The sequence below is a fragment of the Varanus komodoensis genome, unplaced genomic scaffold (genome assembly GCF_004798865.1).
Source record: "Varanus komodoensis strain SLA01 unplaced genomic scaffold, ASM479886v1 scaffold3, whole genome shotgun sequence".
Classification (NCBI taxonomy): Eukaryota; Metazoa; Chordata; class Lepidosauria; order Squamata; family Varanidae; genus Varanus; species Varanus komodoensis.
Genome location: NW_025335761.1, coordinates 57,085,166 through 57,109,621, shown reverse-complemented (window position 1 = coordinate 57,109,621; position 24,456 = coordinate 57,085,166). Strand labels below are relative to the sequence as shown.

Here is a 24,456-nt window from a genome sequence, read left to right as displayed (position 1 = left end):
CCTAAAATAAGAGAAGCAGTATGGATTGGGATTCAGGGGATCTGAGTTTTAACCCCCACTTTGCCATGAAACCCATTGAGTGACTTTGGACCAGTTATGCACTCTCACCCTAAACTACTTCACAGGGTTGTTGTAAGGATAAAATTGAGAGAAAGAGAGCTGGGTTCCTTGCAAGAGGAAAAAATGAAGAAGGGGGAGGTTAAAATGTAATAATAATAGTAGCAATAGTCTTCCTTCTTTTGAGAGATATTATTGGACTCAGACTTCTGAAACGATGAGCAGATCTTCAGTGGAGCTGTGTTACTTTTAGAATAAGGGTTTTATTTAAAGAACCCCATTTAATCACAGCCTCTAAAGAAATATTGTGCAGGAAATCACCTTGTTAAAATTTTGAAAGTGTATTGCACAGACGGGATATTTAAAAGGGTGTGTATGTGTGTAGAGATGCAAAATCCTTGTTAAATCAAATGTACTGTTTCTTGTATGCTCATGAAAACATGCAGGGAGATTGATGGTGTGGGGGTCAATTGTTACCTTAGTATTTTCTCAAAAATAGTTCACTTTGAAGGACCCTTATCTTAATCACATATAGTTAAATTTTAAAAAATTCAACAGAACCAGTCTTTCAATATACTTTTCCCTCACTAGTGTTTTTAAAGCATTCATTGTACCCTTCTGAAAATGTTCTTTTTCTCCAGATATTAATCTCTCCTTTTTCATTGTATCAAGGTGGTTTTTAAAAAAATATTTTAGAAATGTGAAGGCTCTTTTATGTCTTAGCTGAGTCAGTGATCTCAAATTGTCCCTGCTTCGCTATAGTTTTTCTTTACCTGTATAAATGGCCTAGACACATAAATCATATGAGTATAGTCTGCACTGGATTGTACCACTTCCAAATGCAGGCAGGGATAAATTATTTGAATGTTTTCAGATGTCATAGCCCATGACTGTAGAAAGTTAACCAAACCCATCAAAGAAAAAATAGTGTCTGCTCTCTTGCTCTGACATGCTATCTTTCTACCAGTGCGGAGAGGCTTTTAAACCAGTTGAGCTTCCAAATGCACAATCCCACCTTTGTTTGGAGGTGATAACAATTCACCTAGTTCAGTACCACATGCATTTTCCAAACATGGGGATAAACTCCAAAGATTCAGGCAGGAGGATATTATTGTTCTTCTTTGTGATCTCTGTGCATCACACATATGGGCTCTGCACCTGATCAGTGGCTGTAGTCAGCAAGATTTCCCTACATAAGCTAAAGTCTTGCTTAAAGCAGATGGCAGCCAAGAAAGACAAAAAAAGCCCTTAAAATGCCCTGACATTGCTCTCCACTGGCTCAATTCAGTCATCTTTTCTGTCTGTGGCCATGGCTACCACATCCATGCCAGCCCCATGACCAATCTTACCACTGACTCCACCAGTCGTCCAGAGACCAGTTTCTCCATTGGGCTTGATGGCATGAGGAGAACTGATTACTCATCATTCCTTCTCCAAAGGCCAATATGGGACACACCACACCATATTCTGGCCAGTCCACCGCCTCTGCCTCCACCAACATTTTTCCCTCTTCACACCAGGACCCACAGCTGCATTTCCTGCTCTCTTACACAGCTGCTGGACAACTGTAAAAGACAATCTCATTGGCTTCATCCAGACCTCCACCCATTGGCTAATGGAACAGCCAAGGTCCCCACCACTGTCCTAGGACCCCAAAGCCTACTGGACTTTGCCACCACCAACAGGACCATATTACCCTTGGGAACAGAGTCCAACCAATTTGTGGTACTACCAGAGGGAGTCATCCACATATCACTCGGGAAGAACCATGGGTCCCAGTGCGTCCAGCCATGCCACTGGTCCCAGCTGCACCATCATCAGCTCATCACCCTGGAACAGTTCTGGTCTTGTAACCTCTCACTCAGGTCCGTTTATTACCCCAAAAGCCCACACTGCCACTAAGAATGTCTTCACCATTCAGCCATTCTTCATCTTTGGACCCCCACCCCCACCCCGATCATGCCTCTGATTCCAATCCACTGCCACTCTACAATCCCCAGACAACAACTTCTCATTGCAAGGTCTGGGATCCTCCTCTGAAGACCTGGGAAGTTCCCCAAACAGGTTCTCTGGATGGCAACATTGCTTGAACTGGAGACTTGGCAACTCATGACATCTCAGGTAGACCTAGTCTACAACATCATTCAGACAGAGGGCTCTATGCCAGTGGCCATCCAGTTCTTCCCCATGCTCCTTCACTTTATGAAGGAACTGTGGTGGGTCCTGGCACATTTCACTGTTAGGAGAGCCTGTACCAAGTTCGGGGAAGGAAATCCCATTCATGCTAGACCATCGGTGACCCATCTCTGTCATCAAGAGTCGGTGCAGGCACAATCACAGCGGGAGTACACCATGCCTGTAGACCATGAAGGACTGTGCCTTGGCATGATGGCAGGGAAGAACTATGTGGCAATGGGGCTGGATCTCTGTATCTCCAACTATAATGTACCTATGGGAAGATACCAGTTTTTTTTCTCTGGAAGAAGATAAGTGTCCTAGCTGAGTCCCTCCCTGAACATTGGGAACGCTACTGCACAATAGTGGGCTTGAGGCCCATCCTCTTTCCAGAGCCAAAGTCACTTCCACCTACCTTCCTGCCAGCAGTACCAACCAACTCAGCAGTGCCATTGGGATGCCTTTTTGTTCCAGCAAACTGCCAGTGTCCAAACAGTGAGAGATGCCACCTTTGACTACTTGGATGAACCAGCCCACCTCCCTTGGTGCCAGTATGGTTTGAGGACCACCTTGCCAACTACCTTCCCCAAGGAAAAGCCTTAATATTGGATAGGTGTGTTCTCTCCATTGTGGAGAATGGATACTGAATTAGCAGAAAAGTTTACCATGCTATTGCCGAAAGGAGTGATCCATCCCATTCCCCTATCCACCCTGTGTTATGGCTTCTACTGCTAGTACTTCACCATCCCGAAGAAGGATGGTGGCCTCCATCCAATCTCAGACTCACAGGATATTAACTTCTTCATGCCCCACAAGTTCTGCATGGTCTTTCTACAAAATCTCCTCTCACTATTGTGCAAGTGGAATCAGTTGAGCGATTTCATCAGTTGATTTAAAATACGTACTTCCACAGGTCCATCTACCCAGACTATGACACTTCCTTTGGTTCCAGATTGAGGGTGAGGCTTTTGAATTTTTGATTCTTTCGTTTGACCTCTCCACAGCTCCACAGATATTCACCAAATATGAACTGTCATGACAGGGACTGAAAGGACTAAAAACCTGCATCCCATCCCACCTGCACTTGAGCCTTTCACCACCATAGACTATACCTACTCTTCTGGAGGGTAGCTGTTCTTGTGGCAATCATCTCTTCCAGGAGAGCAAGTGAGCTATGGGCTCTACACATAGATACACCATTCCTTGTTTTTCCACAAGGATAAGGCAATCCTCTGACTGGATCAGGAGTTCCTGCCACAAGTCACCTCCCAATTTCACCTTAACCAAGACATTGTATTACCATCATTTTTCCTGATGCCATCCACCTCCATGGAATTGGCTGTATACACACTCAATGTCTGAAGAGTGCAGGCCTTTTACTGGCCCCACACCAAACCATTTCACCAATCCCAGCAACTCTTGTCGCCTACAGCAAAAGGTCCAAGGGCAAACTGGTTGGTTCCCAGCAGATTTCCCAGCTACTGGATTGTGGGAACTTAAACTGGCCTACCAACCCACATGGCTAGCACTACCCAGAGCAACTACCAGAGCGTTCCACAAGAGTAATGGTAATTTCCACAGCACTACATGCCAGTGTTCCATTACAAGACATGTGCTGTGCAACAAAATGACCCACACCTTCTACCTTTGTACAACATTACCTGCTCAACATCCATGCCAGACTGCTCCTTCAGCCAAGCCATCCTCACTGCAGTCCTTTGCCGAAAATACTGTCCACCTCCATACTGGGGTAAGCTCACTAATTGCTCATATGTGTGATGCACAGAGGCCACAAAGAAGAAAGTAAGGTTACTTACCCATAACTGATGTTCTTTGAGTAGTCATCTATGCATTCATGCAACCCACCCTTCCCCCAACCCTACATCTGTGTTGACAGTCTCCCTTCTACCACTCTGTATCATCCTTAGTAGAGATCACACCACTTCCCGGTCTCATCCCCAGTTCTGAGGCCAAAACATTGGCTTACTTACACTAGAGGGAGGGGTGGGACTCCTCCCAAATCTTTAGCTTAGCTAGGAAAATGCTTCCAACAGCAGGCAGTTCCCAAGGGCAGAGCACATAGACTAATAGGGGAAAAGCTTGGTTCACCATTGCCCTTTTACATAATCCTTATTGGTCAAAATATATCTTTTGCAGTAGCACTTTCATATATTATAGTGATGGACAGAGAACAGTACTATGAGTTCATCAAGTTACGAGCTTAGATACCTGATTTTCCTTTCCATTTCTTGGGTAAGGAAGAGCTTGCTGTTCTGTTCACAATTTGTGCCAAGTTTCAGAATGCTCCTCAGAATGAATATTTTCTCTCTCCAGTATGTTCTGGGCATCTGTAGTCATCTCTAAACCCCTGCAAATACAGAAATAGAATCAAAGTTGTTCCAGCAGCTATGGACGTTGGCTATAGCCATGCTTCCTGTTTGGCAGGAAACCTTAATTTACCCTTCCATATAAATGTGAAAACCGATCAATTTACTGCTCATAACCTTTTGACTTGTAAACATAGTGTTCCTTTGAGTAGATCCTAGCTTTTACTAGTATTGTAGCTCAGCATGAAGCTAATTATTTCCTGTGGTGGAATCAGAAAGCACTATGGGAAATTTTAAAATGGCAGGTGGCAGCCATCCACTGCAGATCATAGCAAGCAACCTTAGGGTGATGGGGGCCTGGAGAGGACCAGATGAAACTCATATTTCTGCAATAGCTGTTAGCCCTTCAAGGTTTGCAACATAGGGAAATAGCAAGCATATGTGCACACCCATGCACGCCAAATGTATCTGCCACAAGGAGTGCAGATTTCCATTTAGGTCAGTACCAGCAAAAAGCTAGTAGGAGAATGTGATGTTAAAGATCTCTCTAGCTCTTTGTTCTTGCCATTACTGTTTTGTGCAGTCTTCCATAAAGAGGGAAGATGAGAGGGTAAGATGTAGTCCATCTAGGTTAGTTTTCCTTACACTCCACTCCTAAACTTACTAGATTATTTGTTCCTCAGACCAAAATCCTCACTGGTTAAACTAGCCAGACTTTCTCTGTCACTGTGCTAATTCATCATTAACCTGAGAGTTCTGAGCCCACAGCAGTTAAGAAGTTGCTGCTTCAGTTTTTCCCTTCAGCAGTCTCTGTGTGGGGTTGCACTTTGAGAAAACTTGTGCTTGCTCTGTTCTTACAGGTTTATAATGATGCAATCCTATGCATGTCTACTCAGAAATAAGTTACTTGGCTGAATAGGTCTTACTCTTGGGTAAGCGGTTATAGGATTACAGCCCAAATAGTTATCCATCAACCACCAGTTTTGCTCATCTGAGGAAAACTACTCCAGGACTTTCTAGGTGGCAAACACATGCAGCTTAAATATATTAAGAACTTTTGTCTTGTAAGCACTTAGCAACCCCCAGTTACATCTGATTACCCAAATAAATTCACTGTCTCTTGAAAAATGTTGATAGTACAGTGCAGGATCAGTCATATCTTTAGAACAAGCAGGTTTTGGAAGCTGTAGTCAGTCGTGTTCTTAGTTGTTTCCTTGGTTCTTGCACACGCTGGGGGATTACATGAGTGGAGCCAGCTGCAGCTGGGGGTCAGACTAGATGGCCCGGGAGGCCCCTTCTGACTGGCTTTCTTTATTCAATAGTTTGTTATAAGCAAACCATTCAAACACACTGGTAGCAGGTTTGCACATAGGCAAACAAAACTGCTGTGAATGCACTTCTGTAAAAACCTGATAGCTTACTTCTGTTCTACTGTTAATAGCTTTGGTGCTGGCTGATAAATTATTGGTAATGATTCTTCTTTCTTAAAATGGAAATGCTGTTCCCTAGTGCACTGAGATTCCTCCCTGAGTCATCCTAGGTGGCTTTTAACGTTCCATTTATTTTCTACATTTCAGAGATATTTAGTAGGATAGATCCATATTTATTTATATATTAGTTGCACTTATATGCCACACAGTATAGCCACAAGGCTCTCTGGGCAGCTTACATTACATTGAACAACAATAATAAAACAAATCAATTCAAATAGTGAATAACAAATAAATACAAGTTAAACAGTAAAAATTATTAAAATCAGCATTCACATAATAAAACCACTTAAGGTAATCAATTTTAAAAAGAATCCTGTGAATAAAAGTGGAAACTAAAATTTATTTTATTTTAACATGGCAGTTGTATCAATAAAACCTATAAAATAGCCATTTTTAATTAAACCAATTCCATTTACCCACCAAAATAGTTATGGAAAAAAAATGTTTTCGGTCAATGCTTAAACGTTTGTGAGCCGCCCCGAGGCTTCGGTGAATGGGGCGGCATAGAAATTTTCTAAATAAATAAAAGGGAAGATGCCTGGTAGATCTCAATCAGAATGGTGTTCCACAGGTGAAGCCCTATTCCAGGAAAGGCCCTTCTCACCATATCCCTCCTTACTTCATTGCAGGGAGGTATTCAAAGGAGGCCCTCCAATGAAGATCTCTATGGTTGGGCCAGGACATATGGAGACAGGCTTTCCCTCAGTTATACTGGCCCAAGCCATTTAGAGATTTATTTACTATAAATACTTTGAATTGGCCCAGACAGCAGCCAGTGTAGCCTGAAAAGGATTGGTGTGATATGCTCACAAAAGCCAGTTTTGGCCAGCAGGCACACTGCCCAATTTTGGAATGTCTGGACTGTTTTCAAAGGCAGCCCCACATAGAGTGCATTACACTAATCCAGCTGCAAGGTTATTAGTGCATGGATAACTGTAGCAAGACTCGGCTCATCCAGCTAGGGACATAGTTGATAGACTAACCTAAGCTGGTAAAAAGTGCTCTTGGCTACCAAGTCCACCTGAGAGACAAGTGACAACTCAGGATCCAGGAGCACTCTAAGGCTGAGTACTTTTGTCCTTAAGGGGGAACACAGAAACCATGCAGGACAGGTTGAAAATTCCACAGTTGGATGGACAAACTTCCCACCAACAGAACCTCCCCCCTGGCTGGATTGCATTCAGCTTGTTGGCCCCCATCCAGTCTGTCACTAAGCCCAGGCACTGTTTAAGAAAGGTCACTGCCTCATCTGGATTAGATGAAAATGAGAGTTGAGCTCAGCCCAAACCTGTGGATCACCTATCCCAGCAATTTCATGCAGATGTTGAAAACAATGGGGGACAAAAGGCCATGGCACAGAGTGATAGTCCTGCAATACCACTATCTGGAGACAGTCAGCCAGATAGGAACAGAACCACCACAGAGCAGGGCCCTCAACTCCCAGTCCAGCCAACCTCTCCAGAAGGATACTATGGTCAATGGCAACGAAAGCTGGAGAGGTGCAAGAGAATCAGCAGTGTCGCATTGACCTTGTTTCTCTCCCAGCAAAAGACATCTCACAGGACGACCAAAGCAATTTCCATTCCAAAGCCAGGCCTGAAACCTGATAAAAATGGAGCCAGATACTCCATTTCTTCCAGGAGAACTTGAAGCTGTCTGGTCACAACCCACTCAATCGCCTTGCCCAAATAGGGGGATGTGGGCTATAAGCCTCTAATTATTTACATCAGCTGGGTCAAGTTTTTCAGGAGTGGTACAGTCACAGCAGCATGTGAAGCAAGTGGCACCACTCCCTCTCTTAAAAAGGCGTTGGCAGCCTCCTGGACCCAAGCATGATTTTGACCGGAAGGGGAAAGATTGAGCAAGCAAGTCGCAGGTCTGACAGAACCAAGCATCCTGTCCACATCCTCAGGCTGCAATAGCTGAAACTCATCCAGTAGAATGGGAACAGATGGTACTCTGGACACTTCCACCCATAGAAATGGTATAACAGTGGCGTCCAAGTCGTTACTGATCTGAGAAACATCATCCTCAAAGTGTCATACAAATTTGTCACAGTGGCCCTCTGAGGGTTCAGTCAGATCACCTTTTGGGCCAGGATGTGAAAGGCGTGAAACCAACTGGAAAAGTTCCATTGGACAGCACTGTGAGGATAAAGTCCCAGTGGTAATAAAATGCTTCCTCACCGTTTTCACCACCACAGAATAGGCTCAGTAATGAGAAATAAGCTTGTTTGGCCTGATTTGTTTCACGTTTTCCTCCATGCAAGCTCTAGCTGTCTTTTTGCTTCATCATCTTCAGTGTATGCCAAGGAGCCATTTGGGTTCTGCAGTGAAGAGGGTGGTTGAGGGCAATCATGTCAACTGCCCAGGTCATCTCCATATTCCACAGGCAGCATGAGCTTCAACAGGAGCACCCTACTATGCCAGTCAGAAAGTCCCTCAGAAGTGACTTGACCGGGACAAAGGGGTAGATATTAGTCCCCCAGTTTTCAGATCACCATTCTGCTGCCCATTCAAGGAAGTCAGGTCCAAAGTGTGACCTTTTAAATGCATTAAATGCAATATCCTGGAAGTTCTCAACACCAAATCAGAGACCATTTCCACCATAACAGTGTTAAGTATTCTTTATACTCTAGCCAAGAATATGATACTTCTTCAATTTGCACTGTAAATAAAACTGGTAAACCTTTCAAAGTGTATCTGTGTGAACACACAGCTAATGTTCATATTTAGCGAGAATAACTGGCAAGATAAAGATGATGGAAGAAGGCTATGTGCCTCTATACCCGAATTATATGCTTAAGGGAAGCATTTATAAATGCAGAGAACTTTGGCTGAAAAGCACCAAATAATAAATCCATATAGGTAAATCTGAATCTCCTTTCCCCCTCATTAAGAAAGGGAGCCTTTGTACAAAGGGGAAAGGCACCTATTTTCAGTCAACTGCTAATTGAAGATGTTTCCTTGCAGTCAAAGGGGGCTCTAAGGGAAGAAGCTGCTGTGTATTGGGCCCTGCTTAGTAATGAACTGACCTGTGGAGGCTTACCTTGGTTACTTATGAGTAGACATGCTGCTCATGTTTCTGGTAGACAGGCAGAGACTTGGTATTTGGGTTGTTCTTGAAAGTATTGCCCAGTGATTCAGACTTGCATATTTCTGACTAGGTATGCAGAAACCATACACATTTTTGAGTAGGCTAAACCATAGCAGCAACCATATTTTGACCCTACCCAAAGTTGGAATTTGATTCCCTGAGAGCTTTCCTGTACTGGAATTCAATCTTCAGGATGAAAAATGTGCCCCATCCCTGCTCTAGAGGGAATAGTCTAGAACAGAAGCCATGTCATCAACTGTCAGAAACAAGATAAGCTTTCCATAAACACATCTGTGTACCACTAATGCAGCTGTCTTTGGGATTAGTCTTGAAATAAAAGCAGGCCATTAATCTGGCTGATCACTGTTGGAAACAGGATGCTGCCCTGGAGCCCTGGACGTGGGGGTAAATATTGTGAAAGAATATTGTCATAGGCATTGAACAAGTTAGATGGCCTTGAGCTGCCATCTCTCATCACCAGACTAGAATATTTAGTGGTTGCCCTGCACAATAATGGTTGAGAACGAACAAGGTGATAAATTCTTTACCGTGTGAAGTTCTATAAAATATTCTTACTTGCACATAGAAGCAAAACTGTTTGTCTTTGCCTTGTATGCCAATATAATAGAGATAACTGGAGGACCTTGAACTTGTATGCTTTTTCCAACAGCATAAATATATTTTATCATTTTATCATATACTAATAGCATGTGATAAAATATTGGTACGAAGGCTGAATTCTGTTTCCAGAAGTTCACTGTGCTGAGGATTGCCCTGGCAATTTGGGGCATCCTTGGATTAGTTCAAAGGGTTAATATTCTTAAAAAACATTTAACCCATATGTTTAATATCTCTCCTAAATCTTGTCAGAATTTCTTAGTGCATAACTTCTATGCATTATCCAGAAGGCAAGCATATAATAAAGCATTATCTGTGTTAGCTCTGCTGCAACATTATGTATGATGTAGCTTTGCAGGAAAGCAAACCTGTACATTTTCTAGAAATGTTACCAGACCACTCTTTGTTGACAGCTTTTACTTGATACTGCTAAATAAGCATTGGATGATTTATTTTGTGTTATGTGTTACAGAAGCATTGTTGTGTGCTTTGAGCTCTTGGGGTGGGTGGGGGTGGAAAATAATTGTAATATTAAAACAAAGAATTACCTGGATCAGGGTAGGCAGCCTGGTGCTCCAAATCCCATAAAGCCCTACTGAAATGGTCAGTTGTCAGTAATTATGGGAGCTATAGTCCAAAGTTCAAAACATCTGGAAGATACCAGTTTCCCTAGTCTAACCCTTGCTTGTTATTGTCTCAAGTTTATTGTAAGCAGGGAAACTGGGAAGCAGGGAAGCTACTGTGACTTTAAATTATGGCTACAGTTCCGTTCTTACTTCTACAGTTCTATGCATGTATACCTGGAACTAGTCACCGCTGAAATCAGTGTGGTTTATTGAGGGATAAGTGTGCCAAAGATTAGAGCAATCCTTACATAGACTGTTCAGATTCCATTGAAAAGGGAGTTGAGCAGCATATCTATCTGTAAGATGGCAACTTAAAATTGATAAGAGCTTTGCATCCTTAAGCATCTTTGGGCCTAAAACATTAATAATAAAATATAATAAATAAAAAAAATAAAAGCGGTATTTTAACTGTTAGTATTAACTGATTTTATCTGGCCAGGGCGGCTTATTTTATATTGTATTTTTTGGATTTTTAATGTTTATATTAATTTATTGTTGTAAGCCGTCCCGAGGCTTCGGCGAATGGGGCGGCATAAAAAATGTTTTAATAAATAATAAAATAAAAAAAATAATGTTTGAGAATACATTCCTCAGCCTTTCTCTGCTCACCCTGATACAAATAAGCATACCTGTGTATTTCAGTTTTTAAAAGTGAGATTTTTCATTGCTGTGAATCTTACCTTTATTTATCTCCTATATGACAATTATAAAAATGGGTGATGTCTTAACAGGAATCTTAGTCTCTTGGGATTTACCAGATTGTTGGAAGAACTTATACTAAGTATGACTAGCACACAACAATGCACACATTTTAGGAAATAACATGAATCCTCCAATATTCTGTTACATGCTGAATAATTAGCCTGCTGTGAATAACAATTATAGTGCTCAGAATGTGTGTTATAGATAATTAAGCATTGTGTTGCTAACATTTTGCATATCTTTATGTCTAGGTGTAATTATGGTTGGCAGGGACAGTTCTGTGATGAATGTGTCCCCTACCCAGGCTGTGCTCATGGGAGTTGCAACATCCCATGGGAGTGCAAATGTGAAACCAACTGGGGTGGTCTGCTCTGCAACAAAGGTACCAAACATCCATTCATAGATTTTTTTAAAAAATTTACTAACTGGCCACCTGATAGCTGCTGTTTATGTAAATATATGTTTACTACAGAACATTAGTCTTTGGTGCCACTTGCCTGGTTGCTTCAGTGCAGCAGGTGAGTTTGAAGCATGTAAGCCTACTGTGCAAAGGCTTGATGCATTGATCCCTATGAGATTGTCCCAATTTTCATGGGCACTAGTAAGATGGTCGGGTATCTCTTGACTGATAGGAAGTAAGATGCATTAAAAGGGAGATAGTATCTGTGAGTGTACCTGCATTAAAGCTAGACATTCATTTTGCTTGCCATCTGTTCTGAGCGATTCCATACAGTAATTCTAAATCTTCTTTTGCATGCTGATTTTCTCTATCCTTTCTCCATCCAGATCTAAACTACTGTGGAAATCATCATCCATGTGTGAATGGTGGAACCTGTATGAATACAGAACCAGATGAATACAGCTGTGCTTGCCAAGATGGTTACTCTGGAAAGAACTGTGAAATTGGTACTGACAACAATAGCATGCTTTTTCTAATTGAGACATTTTATCTGGAAGAATAGAGTTGTGCATTTGGGACTGAAAGTTTTTAATGGTCTTGAGAAGAGGCAGCCTTTCCAAGATGGATAGTAACTGCAAAGTTGTACAAATAGTGCTTCTACTCCTGTAAAGCAAATACACAGACATATCTTATTTCTGCGATACATCTTCAAGATTAAAGGAAACAGGAGTTTTCCAATACTTGACACCCTTGCTGACTAAATTGAAACACAGCTTAATTGCTGTTCATATTATAGGCCTTGCAAAGTGAAGAGGCCATGGGCTCACTGAGACTTGAACAAGTCATGAAGAAGTTCAGACCCATCTCCATTATCTTCCCACATGGCCCTAGCTGGAACTTAGACATTTCCAACTACTAGTTCTTGCATGCAGCAAACCATAATGTGCTGCTTATCCAGACAAAATTCAGAAGGAAGGAATTGCTGCTTATGAGTGGAAAAGAAGCACTCTGTTGGAAGTACATAAGCTTGAGCTTCTTGTGGCTTATTCATGTAACATCAATCCATGGCTATGAATTAGGTTTAAATGAGACTTCTATGTTGCATGAGACAAGCATCTGAGCAGTAATTTATACAAGAGCAGATAAGCTTTCAGAATCTGGCAGTCCTCTCTATTCTTCCACAGAAACAAAGAAATGTGGGTCTAAAACTAGCTGGGGGGCGTGTCTTTGCTTACTGAAAAAGAACTATGTTGAAACCTAGATTCAGGTGCTATTCTTCCTTTTCTCATTAGCTGAGCATGCTTGTGTATCAAATCCTTGTGCTAATGGTGGAACATGTCATGAAACTTCATCAGGCTTTAAATGCCAGTGCCCCAAAGGATGGAATGGACCAACATGTGCTAATGGTAGGTACAGCTTGGGTCATAAGTAGTGTGACTTATATCTTGTTGATGAAACAGATGAACAATCACTTCAGCACTTGAAATCTTAAGAAAAGGTTATGAAGTTCAGCTAAATCACTTAATGGAATTTTAGGTGTTAATGTGCTAATATTAATGATTATGGAAGGCCTTTGGTAAATAAAAAATGGAAACAACCCTAAAACATGCAGGTTAATATCAAATGCAGATTGTGAAAAGGCATTTATGTTACTGAATAAGAGTTAGAAGAGGGCAACTTCTTCTAACGCACACTTTTGGAACGCCTGTGCTTAAAATCATGGAAGGTTTAATTAATACATATATCTACCTGTTACTAAATGTGGAAATGTTCTGGCATGTGTAAATCAAATCAAACTGATCTCTTTCTGATCCTCGAACATAAGAGATACAAGGCTATCAGAGACTAAGTTGATGGTTTTCAAAGCTGTCTGTAGGTTGGACTGTCTTTCTCTAGTGCAGGGTTGGTGAATCTGTACTTATCCAGACATTTTGACTGTAACTCCCATCTTTTTGGGCTGCTGGCTATGTTGCTTGGATTTGAAGGGAATGAATAGTGCAAAATATCATGAGGGTAACAGGTTTTCCATCACACTTCTAGAGATAAAGTTAGACCCCTTTCTGCTGTGAAATCTATGTGATGCCTATGTAGTTCTAAAACTGTCTCAGACCACTATTTCCCTTCCTAGATATTGATGAATGTGCATCCAACCCTTGTGCTAGAGGTGGAACTTGTGTTGATCGTGTTGCTGGGTATGAATGTATATGCCCACAGCAGTGGAATGGGGCAACCTGCCAGCTTGGTAAGTCTTAACTCTTGAACATGCCTTGTCTTGAAAAATAACTTTGGGAAAAATACATTCATTATTTTGACAGTGTTACAATTACCTTGTATTAAAGGTTCCTTTAATATTTTTGCTGCTACTTCCTCAGTGGGAAGATTGGGAGCATATAAGTTACCTCTGTCTGCAGGTGCTATGTATTATATGCAGGCAGTGTTAAACACTCTGAAGTATTCTTCCCTGCCTTGATGCAAGCTAGAAGTGTGAATGAAGGTGTTTTGGGCATGAAAGTGGTGGTTTTAATTCTGTGGTTGCTAAAATTAGCATATGCTTGCATTTTTAAGGTACTATGCACTATGTTTTGGCTCACTGTGTTGTCATTGGTTTCACCCCTATTCCTGCACCTTATTTTACCCCTATATCTTCTCTCTGGTATATGCATGTCTCAGGGAAGCATCTGAACTAAATCTGCAGGTGCATGGGTAGGCTTTATTTGTGTTACTTTTCAGACTCATACAAGGATGAATCAAATGTGAGGGTAAATGCTTGATACTCTTTGTGCTGGAGGAATGGGCAATGACAGTAGGGAAAACCAATTAGTGAGGTAACAAGCATAGGCCATTTGGCCTAAACATGATAACCAGATTGGCTGAACTCCAGCATGAGAGATTTCTGGCTGCATATCCATATATTGCAATATGTTGTAGAGAATATGGAGGAACCTATCCATTCCTTTGAATGCTGCATTTCTTGCCTCTTTTGTTCCTAGAGGTTCTCCATGCTGGATATGTGTTCTACTTAATTCACAATTATACTGCCAGTTGGAAAATTGGTACTGCAAAAATACCCTCTGCTTTTCACAGTCCCCCTTAACTAAAATTGTTCACTTTCTTATTTGTTGTCTCTGTGCACACACGTATGGGCACTGCATCTATGTGGAGCTTGTTACCAGGTAGATTTAATAGCTAAAAGCATTTTGGTGGCAACTCTTCCTCTACCCTGCGTCTATAAAAGAGAAGGGTTCCCACCATTTTCTGTCAGTTTTTCAACTGCCTCCATTTCCTCAGGAAGTTCTTTCCTGTTCCCTCCTGTTCCTGTTCTAATCCTCAACATCCATCAGTGAAGATGTGTTGGAGAGAGTTGGTACAGGAATGGTTAAGCTGAAGGCTGGTGCAGGAGGCGCAGGCAGTTCTGTGGCACAGAAGAGCTCTTGGGCTGAAGAAACAGGCCAGGAAGATATCAAGAGACAGAGCAGTGGCATTTCAGCGATTTATTCACACTCCCCAAAAATACCAGGGCAGTACACCATGCCATACAAGGGATCACACTTGGGTCCTTGATGGTACAGACCCCACAGATCAAAGAAGCCCTGGTACAGTTGCAGTACCTGTGAAACCAAATGCCTGTCCCAGTCAGAAATTCTCCTTTCTGAGAAGGCTGTGCTAATCAAATGGTATAGTAATGGCTTAAAAAATAAATTGGGTGGGAACATTCCCTGCAGACCTTGGTACCTAATGGTGCATTCCTAATCTCTCTCTCTGACACCAGTGTTGAGATGAGCTTAGGTCTTGGTACTGGTACTGGCCCCAGTAATTTAAAAGAAGCACCCACAGGCGGTTCCATGGTGGGTAGTAACAGGCATGGCTCCATTTGGTGCCACTTAGACTTCGGTACCACAGGGTCTTTGGAATGTACTTTTTCCCATTTGGCCAGCTTCTTGGCCTTTTTATGCTTCACCATCTTCCCCAGATTTGGGGCTGGTGAAGGCATCACCAGGAGAGTCACCAAGGGAGCAGTGGTTGTGGCAGATGGCATGGATCTGCCAGAGAGAACACCATAGATGGTCAAGAAGACTTAGGCTAGCCCAAGGCTTCAGCCATGCGAAGGACTTGTTCAATCCTGTGTTGACACAGTAGGCCCTTTGCTTACAGGCTTACTTAGAAAAGACCTGGCAATGTGGGCATTGATCTACAGTCTGTCCCTTGCCAAGGCATAGGAGAGACAAAGAATACCCATCAGTCAAGAGCATCTTGGTGTCACAGCGGACACATTTACAGGATGGAGCTTGATGCTAAGAGGTAGAAAGGCAAGTAGAGGGAGAAAAGAACACTTGAAGATGGCTAGGCACAGAGACAGAGAGACTTTCTTTGTTTGGTGTCTATATAATTTTTGGAGGGAGAGTAGAAAAAATGGTAAGCAAAGAAAAATCATGAGGATTTGAAAGAAAAAGATGCTTCAAAATATTGGAAAGGTAAGGCAAAATTTAAAAGCTTTGAGAGAGAGACTGTACCACATGCAGGAGAAGGATGTGGCCTTCCTTTTCCAACACCCTAAGCCGAACTCTGTGGTGGTTGAATCAGCTCAAGGAAGTTTGCATTGCCAGCCCGCCACCCCATCAGCTGTTGAAGGACACTGCCTGAATACCATTGCAAAGCATATCTATACCTCAATATCCCTGGGACTAAAACTAGCTGATTACTAGGCCACCATGGCAAGGTACCAGTTCTGATGGGAGAAGCTGGGTTTCCTCTGCAGCTATCTACCAGGAGAACAATGGGCCTGCACCGGGGTATTCCTGAATAAGGCAGTGTGCCTCTCAAGGATACAGATCAACACTGCCGGGCATCAGGTAGACTGTGGGCCCAAGGACTGTGGGCCCACCATCAGCATGGTGGCATTCAGGAGGCATGCATGGCTACGCTTGTCTGGTCTCACAAAGGTGGTCGGCCTATATATCAACAACCTACCCTTTGATGGGATGGGCTTTTCAATGCAAAGACGGATGAGCACATAGACAGTATCCTATCCAAAAGAGACAACCACAAGACAATGGGGTTCTTCCACTCCCCCACTACTAGGCCGCATAAGTGGTTTGGGCAAGGAAGTTTCTCTTTCCCCTGTCTCAAAACAGACACGACACTGTGCCAACAACAACCTCCTTTTAATAGGAGGAAATGCAGTGACATTTGGTACTGCCATGGCCAAAGGTGGACGTACAAGGACAAGGAAGGATGTGATGGCTTTCTCTAGGGGCTGGTCCATGCCTCTCCATATCACTCTCCTCTGATTTTGATTTTCAGGACCATCTCTCTCCCCACTTGCCTGTGTGGCACACAATCATATCAGACACTTTGGTGCTGGCTATCATCCAGAGAGGGTACAGGATTGAATTTGAAGCACTCCTGCCCATTGGTACTGTGGTCACAATGCCTGCATCTTCACTAATGGAAGAGATTCACTTGCTCCTATCAAAGAGGGCAGTTGAGCAGAAATCTGCCTCTTCTACTTACTGGGGGTTCCTCGTTCCTACTAAAGCGGGATGGAAGCTTTTGTTCAATCCTGGACCTAAGAGATCTTAACTTTTTTAATCTCTCCTAAAAAGTTCTGTAAGTTACAATGCTTTCTGGTCCTCCTTTAATGGGGAGGATGGTTTGCATCAGTTGACCTCAAGGATACTTATTTCTACATCTCTAGCACCTTGCCACAGATTTTTTTTTTCCCAAGTCAGGAGAGAGACTTCCCAAATTTCTATTCTACCATCTGGAGTTTCTACTTCCCCTGAGACTTTTACAAAGTGTATGGCCATGGTGTGTGCTCAGCTTCATCAATGGAAAGACCAGGTATATCCATACCTGGATGACTGGTTGCTGGTAGCACCAGCTGGATTGGAGCTTGTGGCAGTGATTCACTCCACGTGCAGTCCATTGGAGAGACTGGGCCTTTGTATAACCTCAGAAAAATCTCTTCTTCCCCCTTCCCAGCCTATCATTTTCATTGGGGCATGCATCAACACCATCAAAGTGGTAGCATATCTCCCAGGGTCTCTAAGCTAAAGCAGCAATGTGCAGTGCCGGCGCTCCAGATTCAGTGGCTTCTTGGTCTCGCTACAGCAACTTTGTAGGTACCTTGGCCAGACTCCAGATGTGGCCACTGCAACTGTGGTTTGTCCACTTCTTCATCCCAGCAGTCCACCACCCTCAAAAGGATTTCTGGATGTCTGCTATAGTCTGTTCCAGACTCTCCTGGAGGACCCATTATACCAATCTCCCCAAGGGAATATCATTGGAATATCTGATTCCAAAGCTGTCATTTCTGGTAATGATAGATGCTGGAGCCAGAGGTCAGACTAGATGGCCCGGGATGCCCCTTCTGACTTGCTCTGTTTCTATACCACGATGGTGTTCTATAACAGGGAAGTGCAAGAGCAATTCCATTACCATGCCTCACCATTCAAATCTGAGACTGGTATATCAGCAGATGCATCACCTTGACAGCCATCCACATCACTGGGGCTGACAACAGCCTAGAGACTCCCTCAGCAGGAGGAGTCTCAGCATTCAAGAGGAGCAAATGAAATCAGAACCTGAACAGATTGCATCATGATCACCCTCTGGTGGCCAAGACAGCCTTGGTTCACTTGGTTCCTCAACCTCTTCAAGGGGAACTATATCCTGCTCCCACTGATACCAAACCTGATCCCACAAGGTGATTCTTCATCCAGACATTCAAACCTTTTACCTGACTACATGGACCAGGACAGGTACAGTCTCTTCTCTACAAGCAATGAACCCCATCCTAAACGTGTATCTGAAGCTGATCACCAGGAAATCATACAAGACAAAGTGGAAAGCCTTTGTAAGATTTGATCCCAAGAGATTCTTCTGTATCTAGCTAGTTTATTTCAGCTTGCCTAAAGGGATGATCCATCAGAGTCCACCAAGCAGCCATTTCCTCCTTCTATGTCATGTTCCAGAACTGATAGCACACATATCTGCTTGATGAGCTAGCCAGCTTTGTGCCCTACGGATGGATCCTCCATGCCTTGTCTTCCATCATGACAAGATAGTACTCTGTCTGAATCCCTCCTTTCTACCCAATGTTGTATCCCTATTTCATTTAAACCATGACATTTTACTGGCTTTCTTCCCATCCCTGTCCAGCCTTATAGCATCTACTCTTCTTACCCTGTATGTGCACAGAGTGTTGGCATTCTGCCACTTGAGAACTGAGTCTTTTCATTAATCCCCCAAACTTTTTGTTTGCTATGGAGGCAAGGCAAAGGGTCAGCCTCCTTTGCCACAGAGGCTTTCATGCTGCATCATATGAACAATTACACATACGAGCTATCTGGGCTGCAGCTCCTAGTGTGACCTAAAGCACACATGACCCTAGTGATGGCAGCTTTGCATGCAGGCATCCCATTACCCAGACCTCTTCAAAGCTGCAACATGGTTGACTCCATCCACCTTTGTCATGCATTATCATCTCAATGTTTGAGCCAGAGCCAACTCTGCTCTCAGGAGAGCAGTCTTATCAGCAATACTTAGATGATGACACTGCCCCACTAGCCGTGTATGAGTAAGCTTGCTAAGCACCCATATGTGTGATGCAGAGAGTCCACAAAGAAGAAAGGCAAGTTGTTTACCTGTAACTATTGTTCTTCAAATGGTCATCTGTGTATTCACACAACCCACCTGTCTACTCTAGTGGGTGTTGTGAGCATTGTAGCGATCTATGTTTGTCTATGTCTTCCTGGTTTTTCCCTTCCTTTTGTGGGTATAATACTACTTTATTGAGTGTGAAATTAGTACTGGTTTTCTCCTAGTACCATCCCTTATGGCTCTGCTCATAAATGCAGGAATGGTACTCCTTTGCTGAATGTAGGGTCAGTACAACTGATCCTCCCTTGGTCCAGAGGTCACTGGGTGGTCTCATTGGAAATTAAGGAAAATGGCAGGAGCCCCTTCCTTTTATATGGATGCAATCATGGGGGAGTCTACCAAAACAGTAGTATTAAATCTCCCTGGGAACAGTCACAGAGTTCATCTCTGCAAATTCTCAGATTACCACTCAAAGAACAACAGTTACAGGTAAGCAACTTGCCAGTCTTCAAAGACATGGTGAGGTAACTTGTGAAGATCAGCTTTCACTCCCTCCCTCTGCTTTAGCTGTTCAATGAATTTTTGTATGATTTAAAAATCTGAACATTTTATTAGGGAAAAGGATACGGCATGCATGTTGAAAATATCAGCAAACATGCATCAGTATAGCAGATGACATGTAGCTGATATTTAGAAAGCATGAAAGCTTTGCTTTGGTGCAAGGGCAGACTTTCTGGGTTTGTTCTTTACTCTCTGCTTTTCTTTCTCTTCTTTCACAGATGCTAATGAGTGTGAAGGGAAACGTTGTCTTAATGCTCATTCTTGCAAAAATCTTATTGGTGGATATTACTGTGACTGCATTCCAGGATGGAAAGGAGTAAATTGTCACATCAGTTAGTATTTAATCTCGAGTATATACATTTGACCCTAAAAGAGTTTTATTTCTAGACTAAAACAGAACATAGTTCTTAATTGCTAACTTAAGGCTTCCCAATCATTTCTAAATGTAACTTTTAAGCCTTCCAAAGAACTCTGTATGGTGACTTCTTTAGCAAATATTTCCTTGCATCTAAAGCCTTAGCTTTTGGAATGAACTAACTGAAAGTAGCTTGGGAGCTCTTGTCTTGTGGAAAACTTGCATACAGCATCTTGTTGCATAATGCCTGGAATGATTGTTTCGACTCTTTCAAAGCATGTATTTCCTTTCCTCCAGAAAACATCAGATGAGCATATGAAATGAAAGGATGTTATTCATTAGTGTTCAGTCTTTTCATTTCCAATCTTTTATTTTAACGCTTTGCATGTTTTATTCCTAGATATTAATGATTGTCATGGGCAGTGTCAAAATGGAGGCACTTGTAAGGTAAGACTGAGTTGTTGTTTTTTTTACTTTGTTTTGTTTTTAAGCTACCACTTCAGATTCAAATACTGCAAGGCAAAGATCACTAATAACCAAATTTGGTAATTCTTACCCAGTCCTATCCCGATCTTCTGTTCCTGTGACAATATACAAACAAGTAGCTCCTCATGAATAGCCAATAGGCTCTGTACTTGTAGGCAACATAAAATATTTCAGCTGCTCTTCCCCTGAGCTTTGCATTACCTCAAATTGAATATGACAATTTATTTAAATTGCCTATTTATTGCTAATAGTAGGTTAAAGGATACAGGAAGCCTACGTAAATCTGTGTTTGATGGCCTTCTAACAGCGTATACTGTTCATTCTGTTTCAAGGGAATGAAAGTTACACTGGTGAGAGACTACTGTTAGTTAATGAAAAAAAGAAATCTAAATACACATGACATGAGCTAGCTTAGCTGAGCACTTAGCTTCCTTTAATTTCAGTTGGAGGAATGTAAGGACATGATTAACTCTTCTAATGAAATTGGAAGACCCTCTGTTTGTAACTTTTCTGGATTATGTCCAAGTAGTTCATTAAAATGCATTTCTTTTATTGGTTTGTTGTTAAGTGTCTATCAGTTTGGAGGAGGCTTACATCTGAAAAAAGAAATTGGGTGGAAATACGGTCTTCACTCTCCTCTGTCCACCTTATCATTTTTGTAAACAAGAAGGCTGTTGATTGACTTGAAATACAAGATATTTGTTGTAAGATATGTAAGACATATAAAATAGAACTTCAGAGAAGAGTTCTAACATACCTTGGGGAAGGTCTGGCTTCATATGTTCCCCATTGCTTATGCAGTTGGGCTTAGCGAGCAATATTGTGGCCAACCGCCCCCCCCCCCCTTTTTTTTAATGAAAGTTTTAAGTAGAGTGTCTGAAGTGCAGTCCATATAAGCAATTTTGGATGGCAAACAGGAAGAACTGTCGCACTGAAATGTTCATAGTTTGCTTTGGAGCAAACTGATTAAGTAGTTGTACCAAATGGCATTTGTCCAAGAATTCTAAACATTCAAACATTGAACTGCTGATCTTCTTACTCTGGTATGCAGCTTCTCTATGACATCAGGCTCTGTAGTAGATGGTTGGAAATGTGTTCCTTTTTTTTTTTTTTCCTTTAAAAAACAAAGCTCTAGAGATTAACCTGGAATAATAAACCTCATGTTAATCCATAGCCTTTTAACTGTAGTTAACCAGACATTATCAGGTGGTGCCCATGAGTCTGGATTAAAGCTGTAGGATAATGAATTCAAGATCTTCCAGTACTGTTGGGTCCATCCCTTGCTTCTGTCTTTAAAAACAATATGTGGAAGGATGTCCTTTTACTGTGCATAAAAGTTAATTTGCAGCACCCCCTGAAAATGAATACTCCTCTCATTTTTTTTCTTTAGGATGAAGTGAATGGATATCATTGCATATGCCCGCATGGTTTTACAGGAAAGAACTGTGAAACAGAAATTGATGAATGCATGAGCAACCCATGTCAAAATGCAGGTCGCTGTGATAACCTGGTCAATGGATTCCGTTGTCTATGTCCACAAGGCTTCTCAGGAGAATTCTGTGAGGTGAAGGCAGCTCTGGAATTAATATCCTTGATGGATAGAATTCTGGAAAGAAATGCTATACAAAACTGAAATTGGAAAGATCCGAGGCTTTGGCATTGTAGATTAATATAAGTTGTTCACATACTGCACCGTGTAAACAAGCAAACTTAGTGTGCACTAGGAGCCTTGCAGCCGGGCATGCTGGGACAACAGTAGGACTGGCTAGAGTCACTAGCATCCCTCTCCTTTTTTAAAAAGCACTTTTACCAGGGCACTGAATGCACTGTGAAGTGCTGGGTGAGGTTGCAGCTATATGCCATCTCCTGGGCTCTACTTCATTGTTTTGATTCATGAGTTGTCCATCACTATAGGCTGGGGGTGCAGGGGAGGTAAAGACAGAGACCCCTTTTGGTGTGTGGAGGAATCTGATTTGAGGGTGGAAATTTGTCAGATTTTCTCAGCTTGGCTCCCTGGACTCTGACCTGCTTTTCCTCTTCCCTAAGTCTTCCCATCATGCTGAGTGCTTGTGTGTATGCCCTGCAGGAAGCAAGTTCAAGTGGAGTTCTTCCACATGCGTGACTTGCAGGCTTTGCACACTTTGTACTTGGGATACGTTGCACAAAGAATCTGCCGGTGTTCCCAAGTGTTTGTGGACATGAACTCAGCTTAGTTTGCTTCCTGGCCAGGGCAGAGTGTGGGAAAGAAATCTGGCAAGCACAGGAGAGCATCCCTACTCTTACTATATTTAGAATATGAAACTACATAGTGCTGAAAGAATACATATAAGTATTCCTTTTTATGTGTTTATTCCATTATCCTGTTAAAGGTTATAGGTTAGAGATGAGTTTTCACATTTTAAAATGCCTGTGTGCAAAAACAAAAATGTGTGTGTGTGCACTGAATAAGAGTATTTGCACAAAAGTTTTGTACTGCAATGTGTCCATTGATAGGTAACATAGTTTCCCCTTTTCAAAGTGGAATGACTGATTTATGCTCTGTTCTTGGGTTTTGTCGATGACAGATTCTTCATTAAAGAGGTACAGATTTCCCCATAATGTTAACCTGTATAGATGAACAAACTGCATTGACAAGCTACTATATAGCACATCTCTTGAGTAGCAAACAGCTGTTTCCAAACAGAGATTTGAAATCCCTTCTCTTTTGCTAGTAGACAATTATTAGTTAGTGGATCAGCCTGCTGTGTCATCCAGAAAGCTGAGATGTTTGTTCAGATAACCTTTGAGGTGTGTGCCCTATTCATCCCAGAGTGGGAGAGAACCCTATTTAGAAGGATCCAGTGGGTAGGAGGACATTCTGTTCCTATATATCACACAAGCTTTCCAGCACTTGCTGGAAGCTCCAGACTGCCCTTGATTCTCTTATGTTTTATTAAGGATTCATACAGAGGAGTTTCGTTCACTTGACTTCTGTGATTGTTCATAGGATTTATAGGTTATATAAAGATAATGAAGGGGAAAAATGTATTGGGGCATAAATGGCAGGAGATCTATTTCTAGTTCAGTGGCAGAGTACTTGCTTTTCATGCAGAAAGTTCCAGGTTCAATCTTTGGCATATCCGGGCATGGCTAGGAAGGAATCCAGCTGAAAACTTCAGAGACCCACTGCTGGTATTTCTCACTAGTATCTGCTAGGTGGACCAGTGGTCCAACTCTGCACAATGCAGTTTGGTAGGTTTTTATTTGCAAACTGAGGTCTGGCTGCTGCTGTGATTTATAACTTTGGGTTATCAGATGAATAACGAAGGAATTTGGCATCATGCCCTTAGTATTTCAGGAAGTGCCTACCTCCTGTTGCAAAAGCTTTTTCGTCCCATTACAGAAACAGAGCTGCAAAAGGGAAACCTGCACCAATAGAAGGAAACAAATGGGGGATGCCTGATAGGGCTAAGAGAATTCTCTCAACTTTTTTCATAGCTTCCCTCTTTAAAAAAAGAATAGTTTTAAATCCAGGGGAGGCTGGAGGCTGTTTCAACTCCAAAATAACATTGAAGGTCTAAGCCATAGGGAAAATGATAGTGAATGTGTCTCTCTTTCACTCACCCATCCCCCAAAGTAGCGAATCTTTATCCGATAGATGCCATGGTTATGCTGTGTCTCCCCTGCTGACAGGTAGATGTTACTTTAAAGCAAACGTAGTTGACACAAAGCAACTGTATTGAGATTAGCTGCTTCCTTAAAAGGATTTGTCTGTGTAAAGGTTTACATGGTACAAGTCTTGTTTAAATTTGGCACTTTCATCATCATGATGGTAACAAATCAGCTCTAAACCACCTTGTTTAAATGTGCACATTCATGGAACCTAAACTGCAAAACCTGCTTGCTGCATATGGACAAAAGAAAAGATATAGAAGGGTTCCTTAAAAAAAAAAAAACCTCAAGTAGCTGATGAGCAAAT

General features: G+C 42.1%; 1 protein-coding gene across 2 annotated transcripts in view; it reads left to right on the top strand.

Annotated features, from left to right (window-relative positions):
* Positions 1-24,456, top strand: part of JAG2 (jagged canonical Notch ligand 2) — a 119,186-nt gene that overhangs the window by 72,043 nt on the left and 22,687 nt on the right. Inside the window, exons 6-12 of one of the 2 annotated variants that reach the window (XM_044435589.1) lie at positions 11,346-11,476; positions 11,881-12,000; positions 12,787-12,900; positions 13,623-13,736; positions 19,876-19,989; positions 20,413-20,459; positions 21,889-22,062. In XM_044435589.1, the coding sequence (XP_044291524.1) occupies positions 11,346-11,476; positions 11,881-12,000; positions 12,787-12,900; positions 13,623-13,736; positions 19,876-19,989; positions 20,413-20,459; positions 21,889-22,062 (814 nt within the window). The remainder of the gene's footprint in view (positions 1-11,345; positions 11,477-11,880; positions 12,001-12,786; positions 12,901-13,622; positions 13,737-19,875; positions 19,990-20,412; positions 20,460-21,888; positions 22,063-24,456) is intronic. The other variant, XM_044435590.1, reaches the window with a different exon arrangement.